General features: G+C 51.4%; 1 protein-coding gene across 4 annotated transcripts in view; it reads left to right on the top strand.

Annotated features, from left to right (window-relative positions):
* Positions 1-5,487: 5,487 nt before the first annotated feature.
* Erg (ETS transcription factor ERG) overlaps positions 5,488-27,787 on the top strand; it is a 155,329-nt gene continuing 133,029 nt past the window's right edge. For 2 of the 4 annotated variants that reach the window (XM_021725295.3, XM_021725294.3), the window contains exon 1: positions 5,521-5,544. Coding sequence is in view for 1 of the 4 variants with exons in the window: in XM_040287029.2 (XP_040142963.1) it covers positions 5,506-5,544 (39 nt within the window). In the remaining 3 variants the exon portion in view is untranslated. Of the gene's footprint in view, positions 5,545-27,787 lie in introns of all 4 variants that reach the window. The other 2 variants (XM_040287029.2, XM_040287031.2) reach the window with 2 other exon arrangements.

Below are 27,787 nucleotides of genomic sequence, written 5' to 3'. Positions count from 1 at the left end.
CTCCTGGACACCCAAACGTGGTGTCTCTGTGGACACCACCTAAGTCCCCCACACCCGACCCCAGCTATGTGTCCTGCAGTGAGTCAGATTGTGACATTACCTCCCTGGAGTTAGCGCCACACTCTGCAGGCTTGCAGGCTCCCTCCCCCAGCCCTGTCTTCCCATCGGGTGCCAGTTGCGAGCCTCAGGTCTCCCGGCCACGTACTCTGTGGCCTACTTGACCACAACATGGAGGGCTCCCCATGGCATCCCACCAGCTGTGGTAATTTTCTGAAGTGACTCTCAGATCTCGGGAAAGCTCTGTGCCTACTGTCTTCAGAGGCCAAGACAAAGCCAGGTGAGGATGGGCAGGGGGTGAGGTCCAGATGGTTCCTCTGTGGGTGCCTTTCCCGGTGGATCGGGTGTGCCACCCTGGAGCGCATCCTGTCTTCACCAGCCCCGTGTGAACACCAGGCCCCGTGGGTGGGGGGCTTGATGGCAGTCTTGTGGCACAGGCCTGATGGGTCAGTTCCCTGGTCACTGGTGGTTCAGATGGTGAACGAGGCTTGATCTTTCAACCAGCCCCATCCTGAGGCTGTGCTGGGGTCCGTCTGGCTACCTAGGAGAAGACAGGCTTTGGTTTCCGTCCTACGTCCCTCGCCACTCCTGTGTTCACGTCCAGCATGGCCCTACCACGAGAGTCCTGCCCGTGCAGGCGTAGGCACTGCCCGATGAGTCTGTTACAGCAACAGACACGACACGGTCAAGGTCGCAGGGTGCACGGATCCATGTTCTGTACAGCTTCAAGGACAGGCAGATGAAGTAGAAAATAAAAACTGTGACATAGAACTATGACATCCTTCCTCAACTAACTGAGAAAGGATCATTAAAGCCACACAAGTAAATTAGAAGTGCTCTTTTAATAGCCCACGGCGCCCCTCCCACTGGGGGAGAGAGCAGACCCCACTGACCACAGAGAGACGGTCAGTGGCAGTGAGGGAGGGTGGTGTGGCCAGGCTGAGCTCTCTCCTGGTCCCCAGGCCCAAGGGTTTCTCTGATCTGCTTTGGCGGGTGGCAGTGCATTCCCACTGGGTGCTTAGGGAGTCTGGCTGGTGGTGCCTTTGGACTGAGGGGTCGCCGCCTTGGTCCTGGCGGGAGGGACCTGGGGGCTCTCCCTCCTCACCTCCCTGCCTTTCTTCCGCCCACACGCCTGGTCCTGCTTGCTCCACGGCGGTGTGGTGGGCCCTGTGGGAGCCTGTCCCTCGGCTCTACCCACACCTTCCTCTCTGGGCACTTGCACCGAGTCTCAGTCCCCTGGAGAGCAGCACCCCCTGGCACCCAGAATCTGTGTTCTCCTCCCTGTCCGCTTATCCTCAGTGCACAGGAAGTCCCAAGACGTCACCATGAGAGGCACAGGGCACAGCCGTTGTTTATTAGAGTCATTTCTTGGTGGCTCGCAGGTGGAGTGGCGCCACAGCCGTCTGAGGTTCCTGGGGCCCTGGGGATCCTCAGTGTGGATTCCGCTTCCCTCTGTTCGGAATCCCCTCAGGCTGCAGGGTCCCTCCTGTGGAGGGAGCTTGGCTTCTCCTGGGCGGCCCTGAGGGTCCCGGGGAGTCTTCTGGGGAGTCTTCTGGTTGTCCTGCCGTCTCAAGTTCCTCCGGAGGGTAGGCTCGAGACTTAGGTCTGTCTCTGAGCGGACCGGAAGCTGCATGAGGATATTGGGAGGGAGTTAGTTTCCTCTGAGACCCCAGTTTGAATTCCCTTTCCCTCCTCCTGGGAAAACCCGAGTGTCTGGGGCGGAGTTTGCTGATCTGTAACCCATTGGCGTGAAAATGCCAAGGGTGCAGCTGGCTTTGTGTTGCCCCGATCAAAGGCCCGACAAGAACAACTCGGAGGAGAGAAAGTCTCTCCTGGCTCATGGCTTCCGAGGTGCAGCCCTGGTCTGCCGCCCTGCGGTGAGCAGAGCATCATGGCGGAAGGTCGTCCTGGCAGGGAAGGCGGCTGAGACCAGGACATCCAGTGGGGAGGGAGATTTCTGTCCACCTCACAGGCGCCCCCAGGGACCCACCTGCTCCGGCCACACCTGCCTGCCTACAGTTACCACCCAGTTAGTCCATTAAGTGGACTGACCACTGATGGGGTGGTGGCTGTCACCTCTGGGCACCCTGTGTTGTCTCACGCAGGAGCTATGGGGGACACCTCATATCCAAACCGTAACACACACGGAGCATGCGTCTGGCCTGCGGACCCGCGGGCTGGCCATGCAGATGGCTCTAGAGGGCCTTCCTGGGCCCTTGCTGCCCTCGCCTGTCTTGGCAGGTGACTGGAGGCTCTCAGCCTCCGCTCGGCAGCCTCCAGGGTTCCTGTGGTGGTGGGAGGCTCCGGGGAGCAAGGGGGGCGCTTCCTGCCTCGGGAGGCTCTGCCGGGTTGGTCCACCTTCCTTCTGCTCACTGTGGGGGTGGGGCGGGTCAGATGGACAGTGGGAAAGCCTGGGGCAAGGTGTGGCTCCTGGGAGGGGCAGAGGACGGGGACCAGGGAAGCTGCCTGGGGGGGCAGTGCTGTAAGCCCCTCAGGTCAGCTTCTCTGTGCAGCTGGAGCACACTCGGGGTGTTTCTCTGATCTGTGTGTGAAGAGCCATCAATAACAGCCCCTTCTTTACCTGTCACGATGCTGTCCGCTCTGCTTTGTGGCGTGGGCAGGGGCTGCAGTCCTCGGAGAGATGACCCTCCAAGCATCCAGGAAGGCTCCCTGCAGGGCTGGCCCCTGGTGCTGGCCGCTGGTGGGGCACCCAGCTGTCTGCCATGGTGCCGTGCTGCTCGGGGTGTGGGGACCAGGTCCAAGAGGCAGAAAGGGGAGCTGACGGTTCCGTTCAGCCTGGACCTGCGGCTCCTGGAAGGTCCCTCCCCCGCTGTGCTGTCCAGGGGTGTCACAGCTTAGCCCAGGTTGACAGGACGGGGACAGCCTAGTGGGGGCAGTAGCAGGGATCCTGTGGGGTGAGCCATCCACAGACACCGTGGAGGAGCCTGCCTTCCTCCAGGTAGCTTCAGGACGCACCCCACTGGTGAAAGACCCCGGGCACAGTGGGCTCTCCCTGGGCACAGCCTGGGGACTCCTGTGCCTGGGGGCCAGGCCTTCTCCCCATCTCTTCCATTAAGAGCCTGGCTTATCTTAGCTGCCACCCAATTCCGCCTCACCCAGAGCTTCGTTCTTTTTGCCTGTTTAACAACTATTATCCACCCCACCCCACCCCCCACAAAATAAAAGGCTCTCTTTAGGCCGAGGGAAAAAATGACAACTCTCCAAGACCAAGCAGTTTGGCTGTAGGGAAAACTATGGCATGTGACTCCCAAGCAGGCCGGCCTCTTACCAGCCAAGCCCCTCCGCCATCTTGGGAGGACTCCAGGAGCCTTTGGGAAGGCCTTTCGCCACCAGGCAGACAGACCCGGAGGCGGGCGCCTCCCGCCAGAGGCGGTCTGTGTGGGAAGAGGGCGCGACTGTACCAGGAGGGGGTTGGAGAGGGGAATTAAAATGTAGTTAGGATTCCCGTGAATGCCTTGGCATATCCCCGGGATAATGAACTCAATGGCAAATTTGAAAGACGGCTTTTGTGTCTGTCTCTCGTTTGTTTCAAGGTTTATTATTGCAAAGAGGCATAGGGCAGATGTCCAAAGAAAGCCAAAATAAAAACTGATAAAAAAAAAAAAAAGCAACAGCACCTAAAAATATAAATCAGGCATTTTTAGTACAGAAAACGGCCGAGGGCTGAGGTCTACAGAGCACCTGAGACTGGGGTGGACTGTCCCTGGAGCTGAGCCCCAGGCAGAGGGACCCAGGCTGGGAGAGGTTACCAGCTGTGACCACAGCCGTGGGCCAGCCTCCTGGGGAGCCTGGGGGTGTTGGTGGGCAGGGGATCAGATGCCCCAGCCTTCTCTCTTCTCCCCAAGGCAATGAGGAACAACCCAACAGGTGAGCAAAGGCCAGGGACCTACTGTGGCATCTGCCCTAGGAAGGAGGGGGTCACAGCATGGAGCATGGGAGGTGTCCTTGCAATGGGGAGGGACATAGTGACTGTGACGAGAACACTCTGCTTTATACTCTGGAAGGAGAATACATTGCCTGTGGTGTGCTCACCTTTAACTCATGTCAGACATATTTAAAAGTGTATTTTTAATGCCAGATGCAATGGGCACAGGCCTGCAATTCCAGTGACAGGCGAGGCTGAGGCAGGAGGATCCCAAGTTCAAGGTCAACCTGGGCAGTTTCCTGAGAGCTTGTCCCCCCCAAAATAAATAAATAAATAAAAGGGTAGGGTGTGGTGGCACACACCGGTAATCCCAGCTGCTTGGGAGGCTGGGGCAGGAGGATCAAAAGTTTAAAGCCAGCCTCAGCAATTTAGTGTAGACCTGAGAAACTTAGAGAGACCTTTTCTCAAAAAAAAAAAAAAGGAAAAAAAGGGCTGGAGACGTAGCTCAGGGTTTGAGTGCCCCTGGGTCTGATCCCTAGTACCCCAAACCAATCAATCAATTAAAATGAGAAATAAAAAGGGCTGGAAATGTAGCTTTGTAGAGCACCTCAAGTTCAATCCCCAGTACCAAAAGAGAAAAAAAAAAGCAGTATCTTCAAATACGGCCTGATTCCTGTTACGTCAACCACAAGTTTCTCTTGGGCTTTGCAGTAGGGCCAATCTGATTTGAAGCCTGGCTTCACAGCTTGTGAACCAGGTGGTCATGCAGGATCACACCTTCCCGAGTCTCCGTCACCTCTCCATGCGATGGCGGCCGTGTGTTTTATTAAGAGCTTAACAGGGAAGCTTAAAGAGGTGTATAGACGGCATGGATTTGGTGGGAACTTCCAATGAACAGTTTTCTCCACCTGATAGAAAACGTCTCGTGTTTTAGCTTCCCGTCTTCATTGACAGAATCACTCCTAGGGGTTGACGGTGTGAAGTGACACATGTGAGCTGCATGCAGTGTGGATTATCTTTTGAGAAATTCACATACGGTTTCCGTTCACACATGCTAATCAGACATATTTTTTGGGGTGCCACATACAATACTGTATACATCGTGGAATGACCAGGTCAGGGTAAGCGGCATATCCGTGGGCTTAACCACATATTACTTCTTTGCTTTAGGAGCATTCAAATTCCATCGATTAGCTGCTCTGACGATTGCATTGTCACCAACCCTAGTCACCCTAGGATGTTAGAAGTGATGGCTTTTTTCCAACCGCATGGGTCATCTCTAGACCAGGACGGGGCAGTGTCTTTGGCCCAACAGACTGGGTTCTACTGGGGCAGACGGGGATGGCCCAGGGGAGTAGAAGCGAGTCCTCTGGACATTTCTTGCACCTGAGGATGCTTTTAGGCAACTGTTGAATGCGGAGCTTTTCCCACTGGAGTGCCGTGTCCAGCCCTACGGGGAGATAGGACGCAGGGCCATGTTGCTTATGATTGTTTGTTGCCCTTTCTGCTTTCCAGCTCTCTCAGACCGTCACGCCTGCTAATGAGCTGCCTTATTAGAGGACATGATCCAGACTGTCCCGGACCCAGCAGCTCATATCAAGGTGAGTCCCGTCTTGGCCGGGAAGCTGGCCCTGGCCTCCTTCTGGGCTGCTTCCGTGGATGACTGCCCACAGATTGGCTGAAGCAGGGCCAGCTAAGCCTGCCGCCAAGTCCAGCCCACCGCCTGCTTTGGTGCAGCCCAGGGGCTACGAATATGGTTTGCATGGTCTTAAATCCTTGAAAAACATTCAAAGAAGACTATTCCATGGCACGTGTAAATTGTGTGAAGTTTACACGTCAGTGTCCATAAAGAGTTTTATTGGGATATATCCACACTCGTTCCTTTCCATGTGACCCATTGCTGATTCCACTCAATCACGTCAGGGTCAAGGGGCTGTGACAAAGACCACAGGGCTGGCACGCCAAAAATACTTACTCCTGGGCCTTTGTAGAAAAAGGTGCAGAGCTCTGAGTTAGTGTATCAAGATCACATCCGCATTCTCCTAACTAGGCCCCGGGAGCCTGGCAGGGTGCTGGAGGGTGGGCGTTTGGATTTCCAGGGTTGGAATGTCCTTTTATCTGAGCGTGTTGGCATGTCAGCAGCTTGTCACCTCATACCTGGCCTCGCTGCTCCCTGGTGAGAGAGGTGTCCAGCAAGTCCCCAGGACGCAGAGGACTCTCACCTGTTCATTCCAATGTGCCCATTCATCCCACCAAAGGCCAGGCAGCAGCCTGGCAATGGTTGTGATACACTTGACACGAAGGATGAAAAAACTGGGCCTTGAGCAGCATTATCCAGAGAGGAAGTCTGCACATGTGCTGAGCGTGGAACCCAGGACCTCACCCTGCTCGATACCCACCAGTCACTGGCCACACCGCCAGCCCCCCCACCGACTACTCCTGGCTGTCTCTGACGTGTGCCCAGCTCTTCACTTTCCTCATATAAACTCCTTCGTCCTAAGTGGCCTGGTCGGTTTTACTAATTTATATTTCTTGTCATATACTGAAAATGGAAAGAGGCTTATAATTGAAAGTAATGTTTATGGTTTGGAAAACGAACTTTTCTTTTTTCCTGCTAAAATATAAAATATTCCCCAAAATTCCACACGTATAATTTATGCACACACGCAGACAGTTTAAAACGGTATGCTTGGGAAGGTGTTATAGACCCTGTGCAACTTTGAAAATGAAATTAAAAATACTGGAAGTTTATCATGTGTCCTTTGAGCTTTGTGGCTGCTCCTGATGTTCCAGAGACCAAGGTGACTCCAGGGGTAATAAGGTCCCTGCATATTGTCCAGGGACACGAAGGAGCAGATCCTTATGGGGGACCGTAATTTGTTTTTTGTGTGACATTTTACTGGGATATGACACTGACATCTAAACAGAGTCTGTGGGCACTCTCTGTAGGTATGATTGGGTTTCTTCCGAAATATTTGGAACATATTTGGTGAGTGTGTTTTCTTGCTGTATATTTGTTACATCCACAAATGGGGCGGGGGATGGATGGTGGAGGAGACCTTATCTTTTTCGTGTCTGCTGATTAAGAACTGTAGGACTGTAGGACAGGAAGGGGACACCAGAGGTGTGCGAGGGCCAACAACTGAAGTCCATCTTATTGGCACAATTTTTCTAACCAGCCAGAAGGAAGAGATGAAGTTGGCAAGAAGTCACTGCAGATTTTTAAGAGTTGATCCATAAAGCTGAGGAATGGTCTCTGAAAATATGCATAAGTGGAAAATGCTCTACATTGATGTCAGGAATTAACTCTGTCTTCAAGTCTCTTTTAAAAAGTCGTATTATCATCATATTGGTTGACATAAAGTGAAGGGCAATTTTGAGAAAGGGTAACAGAGCTTTTAAGAAATGATTTCAGCTCAGGTTTCTTCTGTGTTTTGGAAAGATGGACTGGCGATATGAAGTCGCGGACAGTAACCGCTGATGCTGGCTGTGAGGTACAGAGGATTATAGTGAAGCCATCCTTCTCCTTCATAAACCTACCAGACTCCACCTACTGGAATTTGCATGATTATTCCTGGAGGTTTTTTTTTTTTTTTTAATGAAATTAGTGTTCTTGACAAAAAGCTGGAGAACGAAGTTTCTCCCTCCATTTCCTTCACATGCCTGATGTGAGGGTCGAACCCAGAGACATCTGAAGTGACCAAGGTTCTGGGAGGGGAAGTTTCTAGGAGTGGCCATGAATGGTTCCACATGTTGGGTAAAGGTCAATGGTGGGGAGTCTGCCTTGAGGCTATGGGGGTGCTTTTGTTGTCTGTAAAGGGCTTGAGTTCTCCGCTAGGGGACGCGGCACTGCAGGTGTGCAGGGTGATGCCCCGAGACTTGGCATGTCCTTCACGTTCAAGACCACAGGCTGTCCTGGGAGAGGAACGTGCCTTTCATTTAAATAAATTCATTCTGTGTAATTTACAACAGTCCTCTTGTGCCAGAACAAATGGCTTTTACCCTTTTATATGTTTAAGGAACTGGAAATAATAAAAAGAAGGAAGAGTGGCTAATGACTGTGGAATACAAAATGTTCTTGATTTAAATAATACAGCAATCGTGGCAATTTGTTTAAAAATAGCATGAGCAGAAGGTTCTATTTATTTTAGCTTCATCTGTCTGCAGGTAGCACAGTGGGTCCTCCAGGCTGCGGGGAGCAGATTGGCATTTTGATGGTGTTGCTCAGTAAATGAAGATGTGGTTACCTGTAACGTACCCCAGGTCCATACCCTGTCACATCTAAGTACTAGGAGATGTGTGTGAGCTAACACTGGGAGTCACCCTAATGCCCATCAGCAGGAGAATGGATAGAGCTATTTGCTTCAGTCCTTCAAGGGAATACGGTACAGCAGGGAAAATAACCTACAAGTATCTACCTGTATTCATGTGTCAGGGCAGAAAATTCTGAAATGTTGAAAGAAAAAAAATCACAGGAGAACATAGAGAACATTGTTCCTTGTACAAACATGAAAAAAAAAACTTTAAAGAATCAAAAATGCTTCTTCAGAAAAACATACATATATGGTACAAAGGAAAATATTCACAACAAATGCATAATTCCAGTTAGGAGTTGTTTTGTGGGGGAGGGAAGATCTCATTAAAAGAGCGCAGGGTCTTTGAAGGTCCTGGCATGTCTGACGTAGACTGGGGAGAGCAACAGGCCAGGGTATTTGCTTTCTGATCCTAATAGACAACATACGCTATTTTTTTTCTTTTTTCTTTTTTTGGTACCAGAGATGGAACTCAGGGGCACTTAACCCCTGAGTCACATCCCCAGCCCCTTTATATGTTTTATTTTGAGACAGGGTCTCACTACATCCTTAGGGCCTCACTAGGTTGCTGAGACTGGCCTTGAACTTCCCAAGTTGCTGGGATCACCTGTGTGTGCCATCATGCCTGGGTATATGCTATTTTTGTAAGTATGATTTTTAAATTAAAATTCTCAAGTAGTGAAAGAAGATGTAGGTACGGTTCAGCTGGTGGCTCCGGTGAAGTTGCATTTGGAAGGAAGGTGCTTTCTAATTGCAGACCACTGTGCACTGTTGCAAATCCTCCACAGCAGCGGTCTCACGGTCTGGTGCTGGTCAGGCTGCAAGGGAGGGTGGAGGCCAGCTCTGGTAGAGTGACATCCTGCAGCAGACTGCCTCCAGGGACCCTGCCTGCACTGCAGCTAAACCTGGGGCTCTCGGAGCGCCTCCAGCTGCTTCCACCTGCCTGGGTGCATGGGTGGCTCCACGGCACTCACTCGCAATGAGGAAGATATGAGATTTCATTCCTTCAGCATTCATCAGAGCCTTCCCGCACAGAGGGAAAGCCATCAAACAGACCCCGCATCTGCCATCCGGGACACAGGTCCCCTGGTCCTGGGACCCTGTGTGATGCACTGCAGGGCTACTGGAGAGGGACAGGGGCTGCCTCAGTCTGCACCTGGGCTGCTCTGCTGGATCTCCCAGCACCCTCCGACTGTGGCACCTGTGCTCAGGTGGACACCCCGAGGGGTCTTCTGGGGTCACACCCTGCTGCTGATTTCAGGGGAAGTGCACCGGTGATTTGTGAACGTGCTCCATGAGGCTGCTGGCTTCAGGCACGCCCCTCTGCACCCCATGACTGGATGCTGGGTGTGACGCCCACGGACCACCTCTGTCCTTCAGCCCACGAAGGACGTCCAGGCTTGACTCTGTCGTGGACCTTGAGACTGGTGTGAGCATCAGCCACAGTGTCTGACCACGGTGCAGGCAAGGTCTGCGTCCAGGTCTCTAGTTGTTCCCACGTGTGGACAAGGAAGAAGAGATCCCTTTACTCGGGCTTCATGTCTAATCACGATTCCTTTGCTCTTTCGTGTTTTATTTCTTCACATTTTTGTGAGTGTGTTGGGGCGACGTGGTCAAGGCTTAAGCCTCAGTTTCCTCAGTGCACCCGCTTCATAGATCCGTGAAGGTCAGATTAGGGAATGCATCTGAAGGCTTCAGAGGGTGCCTGGTTCCCAGAAGCACTTATTCCAACCACATGGCATTCTCATCAGTGTATCATCAAGGCCTCTCTGCATACTCTACATAGCATTAACAGTACACGACACTGCTAATATCTGATGTTGTACATTGCTCTTACATAATAGCAGTAGAAGGAGAGAAGGCAGAAGGACAATATTCTGAAAATAACTGAATCATCGAGTTGGTAGTTTCCGAGAGGTGGGCAGAGGACCCCCTCATTCCCCCTGGTCCCGTGGCTGCCTTTCTGAAGTATTGCTAAATGGTTATGACCTTAAAAGATGCTGACCTTGAACTCTGTGGGTCCTATAGAAGGAAGAGCCTAAGTGGTTTTAGAAGTAGCAGTAACACACAAGGTCACTGGAAGCCCGAGAGACTGGCGGATGAACAGGTCTCTTCTCAGTGACACGAAGCCCACACAGAAGGTGCCCGAGTCACATCACGAGGCAGGGAGGAGGGGTGGTCTCTGGGCTGGCCATGATTTATCTTGTCACTGTAGTAAAGGGTGGATTTCACTAGCTCATTCCCACCTGGCTGACAGATGACACCCAGCATTGGAGAGTTTCCCACACGTTTGCAAACGTGCTTTATAATAGTACCTGTGCTTCTCGGGAAGGTGGGAACTTGATCCATTTGGGAAGATATTCAAAGGAGGTGGTGTTTCCCCCTAGAGTCCGAGAAGAGGGCGGTGATGGAAGTCTTTGATACCTTGCCTCTTTTTTCCTTAATACATCAGCTCCGGGCAGTTTCCAGGGAACTGTCACATTCTGGTGAGCTGGGGCTTTGCGACTGTATAGTGCTACACTTCTATTTTTCAAACTTGCTTTTTTTTTCTGCGGGATGGTGCACTTAATGGAAGAGTGAATTGCTAAAGCTTCTACAATGAGTGTGCATGGCTTTTATAACCACAAAAAACAATATCGCTTAAAGACGTCAATGTACTTGGTAGGGCCAAATAATGGAGACTTTTTTTTTTTTTTTTTGTACTGAGGATTGAACCCAGAGATGCTTAACCACTGAGCCACATCCCCAGCCCTTTTAATATTTTATTTAGAGACAGGGTCTTGCTAAGTTGCTTAGCCTGGCTTTGAACTCATGATCCTCCTGTCTCAGCCTCCTGAGCTGCTGGGATTATAGGCGTGTGCCACTGTGCCCGGCAATAATGGAGACCTCTGATGTCCACGACCCTGCCTGCAGATTGGGTTTGGTGAGCGGTGGTGGAGCTTTTCCTTTTCTCTGGCCCCTGTGTTCCTTGGAGTCTCCTTGCTGGGACAGGTTCGGAGGCTGAGCATAGTCCCTGTCAGGTGGGGCTGTGTTCAGGGCATGGGCAGCAGGTTAAGGTCAGTGCCCAGTGGCCTCCCAGCAGGGGACTCCTCCGACCCGGTGAAGCAGGTATTCACTGAGGGCTCTAGCCAGCAGGTGTAGGCAAGGGTAGGAGGAGGTTGAATCTCCCCCAGGAGAAAGGCTAGAAGTTGGGTGTGGCTGATTCAGATGCCCAGGGGGTCCTTTTCCCCAGGGGGTCCTCAGATGCACCTTAGAAGCCTGTTGAGATGCAGATTCCTGGTCTCTACCCACAGCTGCTTCTCTAGCAAGTTTGGGGTGGGGCCCAGGGGGCTGTGTTTTAAGAAGCACTCCGTATGTCTGTAGACCTTTCTTAGATAACAATGTTATCTCAAAAACCACCAGGAGGGTCCTTCAGCCTTCGGGGGAGCCCGGTGGAGTGGCTGGGAGGCCAGACCCCATCTCTTCACCTGGAGTTCTGGGTTCTGTGCAGAATGAACCAGTGTGAGGTGACCTTGCAGCAGGGGTTTGCTGTCCCTGCTCCTGCAGGGCGGATCACAGAAGTACTTGACAATCAGCGTGGGCACAGCAGGGCCCAGAACAGGGCCCAGACCCCGCAGGAAAGATGGAGGTGGCCCCTTGGGAGCCCCTGGTGCACACCCACTTCCTTCTGGGGTGCTCTTCCTACAGAGCAGGCGCCTGGCTCCGTCTCCTCTGGCCGTCTCCTCTGCCTGCCTGGTCCTAGGAACCCTGTCGTTCCTCTGCTCGCCCTCGTGGGCAGGAGGGGCATTTGCCCTGTGAGGTGACAGTGTGGCTGCTCTGTCTGCTTGCTGCACTGTGACCGCTCCCTGTGGACCCCAGTGCATGTGTGTGAACTGAATGAAACATGCGGCGGTCACACTGCAGAAACAGTGACCCAGGGCCTTCATTGCTCCCTGTGCAGGATTCAGTATTTCAGTCTTTTCCACCCTATTTTCTGTCCCCTCTGTAGGTCTGATTGTAACCACACAGCCAGTGTGTAACAGAGACAGCGTGTCCCCAAGGGGCCATGAGTCTCAACCTTTACACATGCACGGGTAATATTTGGAGTGGTTTTAGGTTCCTAGCAGCCTTGAGCAGAAAGGACACTATTTCCTGTCCCCCCACCTGCACACATATGTAGCCCCCATCACTATCAGTATCCACACCAGAGTGTCCACTTGGGCAGTTGTGGACGCACACGGGGACACCACGATCCCACAGTCTGCAGTGGGATCAGGGCTTGTGATCCCCTAACACATCAGGGCTTGTGTTAGTGGACACCCCTTCTGGGCTTGGACAGTACATTCTGGTATGTGTCCACCACTGTGGTGTCACACAGAGCAGGTCCACTGCTCTCAAAATCCCCACGTGCTGTCTATTCCCCCTGCCTCTCTCTTGACTCCTGATGGTAACTTATCTTTATCGTCTCCATAGTTTGCCTTTTCCAGAGTGTTCCGACAGCCATGCTCTGGTTAACCAGGCTCTGTTTTCTGAGAGGTGTATGGTTGGGCGATCTCATCACGGTGTGGTGACATGGAGTGACCTTACCAGGTGAATAGGTGTGTCCCTGGCCTGGCCTCTAAGGGCAGTCAAGAGACACAGTCAAATGGAAACGTGTGGAACTGTGTCATTGTGACAGCTGCCATGTCACGGGGCCCTAGTAGTCCTCAGGTCCCTTCTGATCTCATGGGAGCCCTGTCAGACACGTGGCCCCTCACTGCCAAGATGTCCTTATGTGTGGCCCCTGACTGCAGTTGGAACCACACAGAGTGTGCCTTTTATATTTGCTTATTTCATTTAATAATTGCACTGAAGTTTTCTCTGTGGCTTTTCATGGCTTCATAGTTTTAAATCATGCAAATTAAAAAAAAATGGTGAATGATTGGCATTTCCTGCCCAGAATCAGCGCAAGCACACGCTCGTGCATGCTTGCAGGTCAGTCGCAACCACCTCAGTGTCCCCCAGGTTAGGAACCCTCTGCTGGCCGTGGGAACCCCATTGGACAGTCAGTGTAGTGACAGTGTGCTTCCGTTTACCCCTGACCATCTGGCCAGGCGATGAGCTGCATCGTGAGCCCAGGAGAAAGAGAGCTTCTCTGAGCAAATTGTTGAGAGGCACCTTCTTGGTTTAGGTTCAGTTCAGGTGACAGACACTCGTTCTGCAGTTGTGTGCTCTAGAGCAAAGCTTCTCAGTCCTTCATGTGCTCCCAGGTCACTTGGGACGTTGCTGAAATGCAGCTCCCCATGCAGTGGGTCCCGGGTGGGCCTTCTGCAGCATCAGGTCGAGGACCCTAAACCTGAGGACCGATCTCATGCCAAGGCTCCAAATCTCCAGTACCTTGTCACTATCTCCCCATCACCACCCGCTTGTCTGAGTGAGTTGAGGTTGGTATTGATGGAAGAAATAAGGGGACAGCATAGAATGGAGCCGTTGGGTGCTTCACCTGGAAGGAGACGCACCCCGTCCAGCAGCCGGTGTTAGCTGTAGCTGTGGGCCCCAGGCTGGTTTGCACACTGCTTCTCACTCTGGATGCACGTGGAAAGCGCTCTCGGAGATTCCCGTGGAATAAGAAGTGAGGGTGGAAGCACCACTTTGCTTTTACCCTAAAAAATAGCCGATTGGCCTGCATAACATCGCACATGTGTCTCCCTGGAGTTAGCTGCTTAGATTCTGGTACCCAGATGTTGAAATGAATCCTAAAGCAGGAACTGTAAATAGCAGAGAAAGTTTCTTTTCTTCTTCTTCTTCTTTTATTATAAAGATCAAATTCCACAATTTAAAATGAAAATTCTGGTTGTGTTTTGCTTAATAGAGGGTACATGTTATTTCTGAGACTGTGCTTTTAAAAAGTAAACAGATTTAACTGCAGCATGACGATTAATTTTTAATGATTCTTTGTGGATTTTCTGGAGAGTACTATTTATTTGTATTAAGCATTAACTCTATTATACACTGCTAATATGCCGCTGTTATCAATAGCTAAAAGTAAACAATAACACTAGCTTACAGGACCTTCAAATTAATCTCATAAAATTTTATGAGAATGGCATTATTGAATTGAGTTTGAAACTGACAGAATATGTAATTTTAGCCATGTTTTGTTTTAAAGCCCAAGTTTAAAATGCCATTATATTTTGTCACTAATCAAAAGTGTATGCCTAAAAGAACAGTCAAAAACAACTCAGATTTTTCAGGACCTGTTGTTTGAAAAAGCACCCAATTCAAATACTTAACTTACTGCTATTGTGTAAAGGGAAAAAAGTTGATGTGAAAGGTAACGGTCTCATCATACATTGCAAGACCGATTTAGAGGCCACAGGTGAGACAGGCCATTGGACTGTCTTCCTCCTGCCCACTTGGTCACCAGGGGAGGGTGTCCTGGATAGATGATAGGTCAAGTAGACAATTCAGATTGAGCATCCCTAATCCAAAATGCTTGGGGACTAGAATTGTTTTAGATTTCAGTTATTATTATTTTTTAATTTTGGAATATCTTTTATATAAAATGAGTTACTTTGGGGATGGGACCCATGTCCAGACACAGAATCCGTTTTTATTTCATTCTCTTCCTATCCACAGAGCCCCCAAAGTAATTTTATACAGTATTTTTGGTGCACCTGAATTTTGATTGTGACTCCTTACATGAGGTCAGGTGGAGAATTTTCCACTTGTGGCATCATGAGTTTGCACTCAAAAATTTTCTGATTTGGGAGCATTTTGGATTTTAGGTTTGGGGATTAGGGATGCTCAACCTGTATTAACAGTGAACAAAGACACCAGGAAAGAACACAGACCAAAGAGACATTTTATCTATGAATAATTCAAACATTAGGCTGTGTTCTGGTTCCTTGGTCTTCCAGGGGCATGGAAAGTTTTTTTATTTCCAATAATAAGACTTGATTCCCAAACTTGGAATTAAAAAAAATAATATAAGAAGCCAGGAACAGTTCTGTTACACAAGGATACCTTCTGACCAGATGTGGCTACGGGTAAGGAAACAAATGGCATGTGTTTGTCTTGTAACACACTTTACGGTGTTAGAAAGTCTGTGTTTCAGAAAACCTTTGGTTTATGTTAATACGTGATATAGATCAATTGAGGGACTTAAGTATTCATGATCGTTTTCCCATCAATTAGAAGTAATTACATTTCCCTGAAAATCTAAAAGCAGTGTGTCACAGATAGCCTGGATGATTTTATGTCATCGTGACATGGCAACGTCATCAGTGATCGGTCCACTCCCTGAGGATTGCAATTTGAGATGTTTGCTCGTTTCCTTTGAAGTGGCCAATTAGCAACGTGGGTAGTTGGAATGACATAAAATTTTATTTTCTAAAAAGTGAATTTTTATATCGGGGTGTGGAAGGCCACTCTTGTCTTTGTCACTAGCATTGGTTTAGGGAGCGTTGAGTCCCTGGGAGTCCCGGGGGAGTGGATATTGGACAGAATTAGGAACGCAGGAGGTTCCTTGGAGGGGGAGGGGGACACCTGGGAAGGAGAAATCAGGGATGAGGAGTAGAACTGGCCTTTGGAGGGTCCAGCCCTGGGCAGAAGGGCTCTTGAACTGGCTGCTGTGGGAGGCGCAGGGCACACCGGAGCTGGGCAGATGCATGCTGCCCTTGTGCTTTCTTGGAAGGAGTTCGAGTCCCTTTAGCGTTGGCTTGGCATGTCATTTTTTTTTTTTAAATTCACTTTTCACAGAATCATCTTCTGCTCAGAAATAAATGCCCTTTGTTCTCAAAGTCCATGTGCTTTCCACGACCTCCCAGTGCTCATCCTGGGTCCCCGGCTGGGGGACAGTTCTGCCATGAAGTACCACTTTGACTAAAAAACTGGAATGTTTTAAAACAGATGATTATTTTTTAAAAATCCTTTAGAACTAATGCTAGGAGGAGGTGTCTTGGATTTAGATCCTGGATACGCAATGCTTGACTCAGATTATCTGCCTCTACTCCAGGTCGACCTCTTGGTGGTCTTGGTTAGGCCTGCGGCTGGTCAGTTGGGTCCTCAGTTTAGACTGTGTGTCATGGTGTTCATGACACCCATCTTTGCCCGGCACAAACCTGAGTCTAGCAGCTGGTCTTTACTCGGGCTCTGCCTCGGGCCTGTGCTGTGCCACCGTGAGATGTGGCGGTGGATGTCAGATGGGAACACGGGGCGGGGCCCCTCCCACCGTGCGCATGCTGGACATCTTGGCAGATAATAGGAAGCAACTCCAAGGAAGAGGGTTCCCTGGTAGGAATGTGGGGGAGCGCTCCACACGGTCTGTCTGGCGTTTCTGCCCTTCTGTTGACTGAGGGTCTGGAGAGGTGTGGGACCAGGTGTGGTGTGAAGAGCACACTCTGCAGTCTTTGTCTTGGGACGCTTCATAGGACCTTGATAGAAGGGACTGCGATTGACCCCTGTGTGAAGGATGAGGGTAAAAACTGTTGCCAGGAGGAGTTTTACCAATAGTAGGCGTCATCTGCTCATTTACTAGAGCGCCAGGGTGCACACACGTGAGCAGGTTATTGAATGCGTCGGGCTCAGAAAGGTACACGTGGACCCTCATTGTGCTGGGCTGGTTTCACAAAGTAGAAGGTTCTGCCTACTTTCCATTGGCCAGAATTCAGTCACATGACCACCCTGACTGCGGAGGAGGCAGGGAGAACAGTGTCCGGTGCCAAGGGGGAGAGGGGCATTGGAAAATGCTTGGCCAGCCAACCTCTGTCACACCCAGAAAGTGCTGTGGAGGTTGGCTGTCCCTGTGAGCTCCCTCAACACAGGGCTCCTGTGTTCCCATCCCCCTCCTGGAGACTGGCCCCATTTGGGCGTAGACAGTCTGTGAGACCGCTGGCCCCCAGCCTCTGGTGATGCTTGCTAGGATATTGTTTAATTTGACAATGAAAACGGAGAGGCGTTGGTAGGTGGGTCTCTTTGCATTTCTTTGATCCTGATTCTCCTCCGAGTTGGTCGGCGTTTGAGCTTCTTCATGTCCCTTGTCTGTTTCTGCACGTGGACGTGGATTGTTCTTCATGCCCCGGGTTGTTGCCAGCATCAGACACGACCGTGTGGACGCTCTGCAAACCCTTGTTAGAGGAACAGGGGAAATCAGAAGACCCTTCACACCTAACGGGGTTAAACTCTGCCAGATGCGTTTCATGCACTTCCCACAGAATGCTGGGAAAGTTTTAAATTATTTTAAAAATATTTTTAAGATGTTGACGGATCTTTATTTTATTCATTTATTTATATGCCGTGCTGAGAGTCAGACCCAGTGCCTCACGCATGCTGGGCCAGCGCTCTACCACTGAGCCCCAGCCCCAGCCCACGTTTTAAATTTTAACCAATAAATAGATATTTCTTTTGTTACTGAGAAAAATAAAACTTTGCTTTTAAAATTATTTATAGTCTTTTCAACATAAAGAGCTTAAGTTTTTAATGGGCACTTTCATCTGTAACCTTCTTCTTTATGGATTCTGCTGCTCCTTCATCCTGACAGAATGTTTTCCTCCTACATTAATAAATATCCACCGCTGTTTTCTTCCTGTATTTCTGTGGTTTAATGTTGTAACACTAAATCTCTAGGTTTTTAGGTGTATGATGGGAGAGAGAGATTTAGTGAGTTTTACTTTTAAGTAAATGGCTATTCCGGTGCTGTTTACTGAATACCTCGTTTTCATCCAGCTGATAGGAAATGCATCCTTCATCTTCCTCTAAATTGTGATTACATGGAAGTCTGGGTGGGCTTCCCTTCTGTTCTCTCGGTCCTCGAGTGCCTGCCCCTTACTGTCCCTTGCTGATCTGTCCACCTCGTGTTTCTCACATCTCACTGCACAACCCACTGCAGTGATCCTGTCTCTGGTGGCTTGTGGTTCTAGTCTCTGCCCCTCAGTTTCCTAGAAACCACCTGCTGGAGCATGGTGTACTCACCTGAGTCCATGTGGGCTGCCTAGCAAAGTGTCCTAGATGGGCAGCTTTTATCAACTGAGATTCACTTCTCCCAGTTCTGGAGGCCAGAACCCAGGGCCAAGGTGCCAGCAGCCTGGTGAGGCCCCCGTCGGGTTGCAGATGGCCATAGCCTGCCTGTCCCCGTGTGGTGACAGGAGAGGGATCTCTGGCTTCTTTGGTAAGGACACTAATCCCGTTCTTCAGGGCTCCACCTCATGAGCTGGACCTCCCCAAAGGCCCCGCCTCCTTGGGCCATCAACATGTGAATCCGGAGGGACACCTGTGTGGCAGCAGACCTGGCAAGCTCCTCTGAGCACACCCCGCGGCCCACTGACTCCTCCCCTAGGACCCTCAGCCTGGCTCTGCCTCCGAGGCTGGTTCTGAGGCCCCCTGTCTGCCGCTGGCCTGTCGCCTGCCCAAGAAGCCTCCAGTTTCCAGGCCCCATTGCTACCTCTGCACTTGGATGTAAGGTGCGGAACCTGAGCAGATTCCTCCCTCGCAGTCTGCGGCAGAGCCCGGGGTGCAGGTGACTGCTGGTGGCCAGTGGGGTGCAGGTGACTGCTGGTGGCCGGTGGGGTGCAGGAGTGATACGGGCAGCTGAGCGGGCAGCTGATGGTGGTGCAGCAGGGCTTGTCTGAGCACCGTGCCACAGGCAGCCACGTGGCCGAGGGAGCACCTGCCCAGCCACAGGCAGGCTTCACTGGGCCTTGTCCGAAGCCAGGGCTTGGCGCCCCCTTACATCACTCCCCTGCCACGGGCCTCGCTTCTGTCACCCACTCCCACTGCCCTGGTGTGTGTGCACCTCCCAGAGGAGCAACAGCACGGACCTGCTTCATCCCTGTCCTGAGAAACCCGGGCTAGAGCATGATGTGGAGACAGGCCCTGTGACTGCGTGGCTGCTGGGCTTCTTTTCTCTCTACCTGTTTCTCATAGAAGACAAATCTATGCACACAAACCAGCTCTGTTCCCAAATGCTCATCTGCCATGACGTCATCCTGTGATGTACCTACAGAAGTGGCCAGTGCAGAACAAACAGTCCCCAGCGGTCTGTGCTGTGCCTGGTGTGTGTGTGTGTGTGTGTGTGTGTGTGAGAGAGAGAGAGAGAGAGAGAGAGAGAGAGAGAGAGAGAGAGAGAGAGAGAGAGAGAGAGAGGGATTTACCTTAACAGCAAATCACAGCAAGCACACTGAATAGCTGGCCCAGGGAAGTGGAAGCTGTCGTGTTGATGGGTGACATTTTGGCTGTAGATGTCTGTCCCTGTCAGGGTGCCCAGCTGCACCTGTTCAGTGACACCATGTGCAATAGAATGGGATTTTAATTCAGAACGTCTCTTGTGCTGTGAAGATCCTTTAGAAGATGGTGTGTTAGCACGCTGGGTTGGCAACCCTTAGTACAGGGATCACTCGGGAAGCATTAAAAAATTCTTACCTCTGTGCGCAGCCTTGGAGATGGGAGCAGGGACTGGCCGGGGTGGGCTGGGCTGGCTGTTTAAAAAGCCTCGGCGTGGCTCCGATATGCTGCCTGAGGTTTTCATGCCATCATTCTAAATAATCACTTTTCTAAGCACTGTTCTAAAATCACACCATGTGGAACTTCTAAAACGGATTCTTATTTTCTCTTTAAAAGCCCCACGAGCAAGGTCTCTGTCCAAGGGAAGCCTCTGTAGGGATCTTTGTTTGGGCCTGTGTTGGTTTCAGGATTTCAGAAGCTGAGCCAGCCATGCATGCTCTTATAAACAGTGTCATGATTTTAAAAAGTGGGTGCAAGTCTCCTGGTGGCACTTAGGATGAAGCTAGCTCCCTAGGGGAGATGGGGTCCTCGCCTCCCAGAGTCAGGGTGGGACCAGGGAGACGAGGGGGTGGTGGGACTTCTCCTGTCATAGAGCTGCCACGGGTTGCCGTTTGGCCCTTTTCTGTGTTCCTTTTTGCTGGACTTTAAGAGCTGAGAGAAAGCCGAGAGTGAAAAGGTAGAGATTTACGTTTGAGAAAAATGTCATCATACGTGTCTACTGTGCAAAATAATTTTGGTGTGGCACAATGATCATGCAGTTTTAGAGCTCTGAAGTATTTTCCTGCTCAGTGTCTGTGTATTTTATTTAATTTTGTAAGAAGCACAAGCAGTATGTGATGTTTTGTGCATTTTTTGCCCCCCCTTTTTTAAACACAGTAAACACGGAACTAGTCTTTATTAAAAACTGGTGTGGTCTTACACATTCTGGCTTTGGTGCTGTATCCTGTTGCCTGATAGGTGCAGAAACGTTGCAGTGGCCAAGAGTGGATCTGACCTGGTCAAGGGCATTGCTTTTTCTTTCTTTTGTAAATATATGTGGTTATAACTGCTCAGTTATTTTGCCTATAGAAGGAAAACAAGTTCCTACAAGTAAATAACAAACCAAAACAAAAGCGGTCATGAGCCAGTAAAGTCGGATGTGGCATTTGGTCACCAGTTACAGATGTCCCCGCCTCTGGCTGCCCTCCCACGGTTCGAGGGTAGCTGCTGTCCTTTGCTTTACTTGTACTTACTTTTGGAGAGTCTCCCAGGTGCCTGCATACTGTCCTTGGAGGGAGCATCTTCTCTTGTCCCGGGGGAGCAAGCCAGGATCTCTCCATTTTGGTGAATTGACATCGGGGTTTTGTTTTATCAGCTTTTTTGCTGCTGGTAAGAACAATTTTAGAGAAGAAGAAGTTTATTTGGGGCTCACAGTTTTAGAAGTTTCAGTCTATAGATGGCCAGTTCCATTGCTCTGGGACCAAGGGGTCAGGACATCGGGGTAGAAGGGGAGAGCGCTCACCATCTAGTCAATTCATTTAAGTGGATTAATGCACCAATTAGGTCTCATAACCCCGTCGTTTCACCTCTAAACTGTCTTGCGTGGTCTCCCACATGAGTTTTGGGGGACACCTGTTTCTAAACCGTAATGGGTTTATCAAGATCACATGTGGTCAACCTGTCACCTGGCAGCCACGAGGCTCTGTGTGATGCAGAATGGCCCTTTTCCTCCGCTGGCCCAGTGCCATGGATTTCAGCTCTGGTCACAAACCCACAGCCTTGTTGATGGGATGCTGGGCTTTAATGCCAAATGAGGACATTTGAGGTTAGGAAGATGCCGCAGAATCTATGGCTTTCCCTTTACCCTTCAGGGAGAACTGACTCCAGTTGTCCAGGCCCACGGAGCCGATGGCCTTGAGGACCCCGTGAACCCTCCCTTAGACCGTTCCCCTTCCCACAGTCTCAGCTCCAACTCCAAACTCCAAGGAAATTATAAGCAGTGATTCCACAGACAGACAGGCAGACGGCGCACAGACAGGAAAAACCTCCTTTGAGGTCTAAAAGAGGAATATGATTTCTAATGACTGTCAGCTGGAAAGCAGACGGCTTCATACCCTCACCCACAAACGAGAACCGAGCCACGTCCTTCCCCTGCCAGGCAGGAGAGATGAATCTGACGTCACTCCGACTGTCAAGAAATGTGCAGCGGATTCAGGGAGATCAACGGAGAGACCGACCACCATGCTCCAGGGAAGCCCCACCTTGGTCGGGTCTGGGGCATGGAGCCGGGCCTGGGCCTCCGGCAGGCATTTTCTGTGGAACTAGAGGCTGGACCAGGGTGTTCCTTGGTGCCCCCTCAGCTCCCCTGTTGGTTTCTCTTGATGGGGACGCAGTGATTACGAGAGAAACTCCTTGGCACCAGGGAGAGAAGTCGCCAAGTGTACATCCTAAAGGGGGAGCACGGTCTCCTAGGGTCGGGCCCTGTGCTGAGGCCTGAGCAGTTCTGTGAGTGTGGCCCACGGACTGGACAGTGAGCAGGGCCCGAGTGGCAGCTCAGGGCCCACACCTGGTGGAGGAGGGGCTGGAGGTGACGGGGGAGGGGGGCACAGCTCTCCCGGGTCACAGTGTGCACACCTCATGTTGGACAGAGACGAATGGGACAGGATCCCAGGGTCCCAGGGTCCCAGGAAAACTTCTGATGGACTTGAGTGGGGCTCTCTGGGGTAGAAGAAAGGCTTTGCAGACAGGCGGCATGTGGATGAGGGGAACTGGAGCAGGGCAGTGGGACCAGGGTGCTGTGTGCAGAGCTGGCCGGGTCTGGGGCTCCCAGTGTGAGGGAACTAAAGATGGCCGAAGGCCTGAGCTGGGAGGCCCAGAAGGTGGACGTGCCGCTTCCAGAGTCAGATGGTTCATGAGGAAGAGAAGAATGGAGTTGGACGGAAAAGGGGATGGACAAGATTGGAGAGTTGGCTTCTGACCTTTGATTTGGAAGAATTGAAGAGAGGTGTCGGGTAAGACATGGGTGGGGTCAGGAGACAGTCTGGGACTGGAGGGATTTGAAGGCCCTCAGCAGGGTCAGTGTCACCTTGGGATTAATTGGTCCTATCATGGAAGGTCTTTCAGTGGAGCTCAGGAGAGGCCGTCCTGAAAGTAATTAAGGAGAAAACAGGCAAAATGGCCAAGGGTGCTGATGGTTGATGATCCCCGGAGGACAGTGGTGGCAATGTCAGAACGAGGTCCTGCTTGTCATGGTGCACGGGTTGTAGCACCTCCCTGACTCAGTTTTTGTAAACACAAGGGAAGGCGAGACGCTGAATGTTAGCAGGTGGAGATGTTTGGATTTTTTTTAAACTATAGCATAGAAGACCTTTCTCCTGCACAGGGAAAAGATCCTTGGCAGAAAGGTGGGTGGAAGATGTGAGAGGGAAGGCCGTGGATGGACAGTGAACCCGAGAACCGTGGTGGAGTCTTGTCAAGGGTGCAGATGGAGAGGTGGACTTGGAGAGGAGCAGCTACCAGCACTGCACTGACCAAGGGCCTGGACAGGTAGCTGCTTCCCGAGTCGGGAGCAAAGGAAAGCTGGTGAGAACACCGAGGACGAGAGGCCCGCGCCGCAAGACGCATTCTAGATCATCTTTCTTCTCAACCAAGTGAACAATCCAGGGTCAACCTGTGTGGAGTTAAGGGGGTTTGGGATAGAGGCAGGGGAGTGAACGTTGCCCCACGGCAGCACGAGGGGGGACTGCGTGGGGAGTCGGTTAGCCATGAACCCCAGAAGGAGCTTTATGGAATGGGAGTCAATTCCCAGCAAGTTTAAAAATCAGAAGGTCTGTGGAAGCCCCAGCTGCTGTGGCCGTGTGACTTTTCTCTGGCAATGCTTGGTTCTCTCTGGCCTTGGGGCAGACAGAAGGACTCAGAAGGGGTGGCCAGTCTGGTTAGCGACTGGGAGACCTCGGGGTCCTGTTGAAGCTGACCCGGGGCCGTAAATGGAACTGGGAGTTGATGAAGAGTCTGGAAACAGGAGCGAGTGGGGGACGGGGTTCTAATGAGAGCCCAGGCGGGCTGCGGAAAGCCAGAGCGAGGAGCCGTGGTCGTTCACCAGCACATCTCAGCTCCGCTCCCGTTGGCCTGGGCGGGTGTCCTGTTGAATCATTTTCATGGAGTTTGTTGGCTGGCCTTGGGGTTTCTGTGTTTGTGAGAATAAGATACCCTGGGAAAGGAAGTGTAAAATCCTCCCGTCTGCCGTCGGGAGACCACACTGGCGGGCTGAGTTGGGTCCCAGGCGTTGCTTTTCATGACGTGGGAGCCCCGCCGGCTCACGTGGGACTCGGGATGTGACCACTTCTTCCCAGCCCTGCGGCTGCCCCTCTGGTCCGAGCGCGTGGCTCCGGGCTCTGCCTTCCCAGCCAGGCTTCCTTCGGCCCCAGTCCTCCCTGAGTCCTCCCTGTGGAAACACAGCACCAGACCAGGCCCCTGTGCGCTGTGAACCTTCCGGCGCCTTCCACACGGCCTGGGTCTGCACAGTGGTCCTGCTGCCTGACCCTGGTCACTGCTTTGGTGTCATCTTGTGCTTGGCTGGACTTTGTCCCCACTCCACCCACACAGGCCGGCTGTGTCCCTGCCTCAGGCCGGTGCTCTTGCTGGCTCCCGAGTGTGGAGTGTGCTGCCCAGTGTTTGTGGGTCATCCCCTCACCCTAGGTCTCCATCACCTCCATGGTAAGGCCTATTTATCAGTGCTCCGCGCCCACCGCCCCGCCCCCTCCCGGTGTCACTCTCCGTCAGCTTGCTGTCTGTGGTGTGCGTTTGTCCTGATCTTTAAAATGCACATCGCTTCCAAGGATCAGGAGGGGCCAGGAGGGTGGGGCTGGGGTTTGTTGGCTTGTTCGTTGCTCCGTTCTCACCCCCCTCAGTGGTCCCGGCCCACAGTGGGGGCTCAGTCATGTTCACGGAGTGAACACGGAATCACCAGAGTGTAAGTCGCACACGCCCGATCTCACATTCTGCGTCTCCGTTCTTTTCAACAGAGTAAAGAGCAGAACACAGCCGTGATTCTCTGCAGCAATGACTCCCACTAATGTTTCGGTGCCATCTCTCTTTTTAACCTGTGCACATCGAGTCCGATGTTTCCGCAGGCGGGAGTTTTGGTAGATAGAGCATGGCCCTGGGGACCGGTCCGGAGGAAGCGTGATCCTCACATCATCTGATGGGCGGCTGGAGGGCAGCAGGCTCTGGGCAGCAGGGGGCGCATCGGTGTTCGGCACAGTGTGAGGGTTCTGAGAGTCTGGCTGGGGGCGGCGTGCGCCCTGGGGTGGGCGAAGCTGTGGAAGGGCGATTCCGGCTCCCTAGACAGATGGGGTTTTCTCTGGGTGGCCACCCCTCGTGGGCTCATCTTTGGAGAAGAGGCTTTGGCATCACTAGAAACTCAAGTAGAAACTTCTTGGCCACGTGTCAACCCTCTACTTGATGGCTTTCATCCAAAGAATCAAAACCAGCAAAGACACGACTGAGAAGCTCACGGTTTTAAGCAAGTCACAGTCAATCTTCTGACGGTCATAGGAAGTTTGTTAATAGTGACTTTTGGGGAGTATCTCCTCATTTACTCACTTTTCTCTGTTAGGGTAAACTCCATTGGCACTCGCAGCTTATCTGTCATGTTATCTTGGAAGAGTGGGAAAACACCTTTAATCAGTTATGTCTACGGTAGATCACGCGAAGAGTTCACTTTCTGACGGCAAATCCACCTCTCTATTTTTAGCAACATGCTACTCCAGAGACATCAGGAACCCGTTAAGCTCCATAATAACTGAGATTTTTCAGGCCACGTGGTGAAGCCCCTCTAAACTCCACCGGGTAAACACAGTCAGTCCTGCCGTGGTCATGATGTCATCTGTCCTGTAAACATCTTTTAGTCTCGGGAGAAATCGGAGCAGACGAACCAGCAGAATTCATAAACAATCCATTGGAAACACACACAAAGAAAAGGCTGTAATTTGAGTAATTCATGCTCAAAAATTACAGGGCATCTTGATGGCTTTAAAATGAAGTGGTAGAATTAACAGTGTGTAGTGTTTTTACTTTGAAGCTATTGATATTTTCAGAATGTCTTCCCCCCCCCCCAAGGAGAGTCCCATGAATCATTTGGATTGCAGAAGGTCTGTTGTTAAATACGATCATAGGTCATTTGACTTGTTCTGCCTATATTTTAAATGGGTTTGGAGTTAAACATTTTGGATATAAATTTGTTAGTATTTTAATTTCGGTTACTCACCAATTTTAAATTAAGATTCTGTTCAAGCCTCTGCATGGCCTTAGAACTCATTATGATTGCTTTTGCAGAGAGTTCACTGGGATGTCCATCGTCATGTAAGGCTTACCTGTCGCTCCCGCAGATAGCACTGTGCGTGCACCAGCGGGCCCTTCCTGTGGGTGTTCAGGAGCTGGCCTTCAGGGTCCGCGCCCCTGTGAGCGGAACCACGGAGAGGGTGCTCTCCAGCCGCGTGTCCGGCGGCCGGCTGCCTGCTCCGGGTTTGCTTGGATTACCTAGGTGACAGAGGGGATTTTTCCCCAGGTGATTGTGGTTGTGTAATCTGGACTTCTCTTTAGATTTGGTCTGAATGAAGCGTCTTAAACAGAAACACATGGGCGTGCAGAGCGCGCATCAGAACTCTCGAAGGGCAATAAAAAGAGTAATAAGCATTTATAATTGGCTGGCATCTTTCTTCCAGATGCATCTTGACAGCCCTGTAGAGAAAGGCAGGGCAGACTCACAGCGGCACTCTCTCCACTCACGGCTGGGGTCAGGTTCAGCGAGATTTCAAGGGAGCACGTTCCCGGCTTGTCCCTTGGGCTGTCACCAGGGCACTGAGGGCCAGAGCCTTTCCTGGAGAGCTGGCAAAGGGGGCAGGGTGTGGCCTTTCAGTCCCCCCATTGTCCCCTCCCAGGGGGGTCTCTCTGGGAACCCGGGGTGGGTTATCCAGCTGACTCGGAAGGCACTTTCTGAGACAGACAGAAACGTTGTACAAGCAGAGCCCGGCTCCTCGAGGAGGAGGCCAAGGGTCAGGGAGGCCCAGGAAGACCGCGTATCACGCCTGTGCATCTGGTGACCTGTGCCAGGGTGGCTGACCTGGAGGTGATGGGAAGCAGGAGGCTGGTCACTTGGCCAGCCCCGCTCTGTGCAGGCAGAGGTGGATGTCCTTGTCATGGCCGGCCACTGCTGTCCTGGGGGATCACTGGGGTCAGAATTCTTGAGAGCAATTAATAATTTATTCGCCAGGGTTTGGTCTGCAGGTCACGAGTTTTATTTAAATTTGAGCTTGTGGGCCTCAGGATGAGTCGACCGTGCACAAAACACAGGCCTGGGGAGAGTGGGGGAGGTTAGTCTGTGCTTCATGGCTGCTTTCTTTTGGGCTGATGGTGGGAATGTCTGAACGAGGCAGAGGGGTGGGGTGCATCCCCGGCTGCGCTCAGTGCCCCAGATCGTTCACTGCACAAGGCTAACTTTGTGCAGAACCCATGTGTGTTTGCGGAGGCCTGCCAGGGACCCTCTTCACGTCATCCACACTGTGTGCCCTGCATACATTCAGTGACTATCAGCTAAAGGCATATAGTAATGAGAAGTCAAAGTTAGTGACAATGAAAAGTCAGTATAAGAAAGTGGGCAATTTCTTGTGAATTTTACCTCAAAAAAAAAAAAAAAACACAAAACCAAAAACTAGCTAGAAAACCAAAATTTGAGTGGTATTTAAGAAAATCAAGCCTCCAAGGTGCTCTTTTGTGCCAAACCTAGAGTGGAAGGAGGCTGGAAACACGCCCTCCCAGCTCTCCCTGGCATCAGGGCACGTGCCGTGTTCCTGGGTGTCGGGCAGTGCTGGCCGCCATTGGGGTCAGATCCTGGGAGCCCTCCTTCCTGGTGTGGCAGGCACAAGGCATGTTAGCAGAAATGCCGGGTAGACGGGGAGGTGGGCAGTCCAAGGTTGGCACGTGGGAATGTGCACTAGAGAACCTCTTCAGACAGCTCAGGGATGATGTTAAATAGCCTCCAAGTTCTCCTTTTTAGCCCTTTGAATTCTTTCTATCCTGAGTCCCAGGCTTAGGAACCAACTCAAAAGCTACCTTCCTCCATCTAGATCAGTGCTGTCCAGAGAACAGAATGTGGGCCACCAGGGTGACTTCACATTCTCCAGGAGTCACGTAAAAAAGTAAGAAGAGCACCGCGGTGCACGCCTGTAATCCTGCAGCTCCGGAGACTGAGGCAGGAGGATCACGAGTTCAAAGGCAGCCTCAGCAACTTAGGGAGGCCCTTGTCTCTAAATAA

Source organism: Ictidomys tridecemlineatus, chromosome 3, assembly GCF_052094955.1.
Source record: "Ictidomys tridecemlineatus isolate mIctTri1 chromosome 3, mIctTri1.hap1, whole genome shotgun sequence".
In the NCBI taxonomy this organism is placed as follows: Eukaryota; Metazoa; Chordata; class Mammalia; order Rodentia; family Sciuridae; genus Ictidomys; species Ictidomys tridecemlineatus.
The sequence above is the reverse complement of the archived record's forward strand: the minus strand, read 5'-3'. Positions and strand labels throughout refer to the sequence as shown.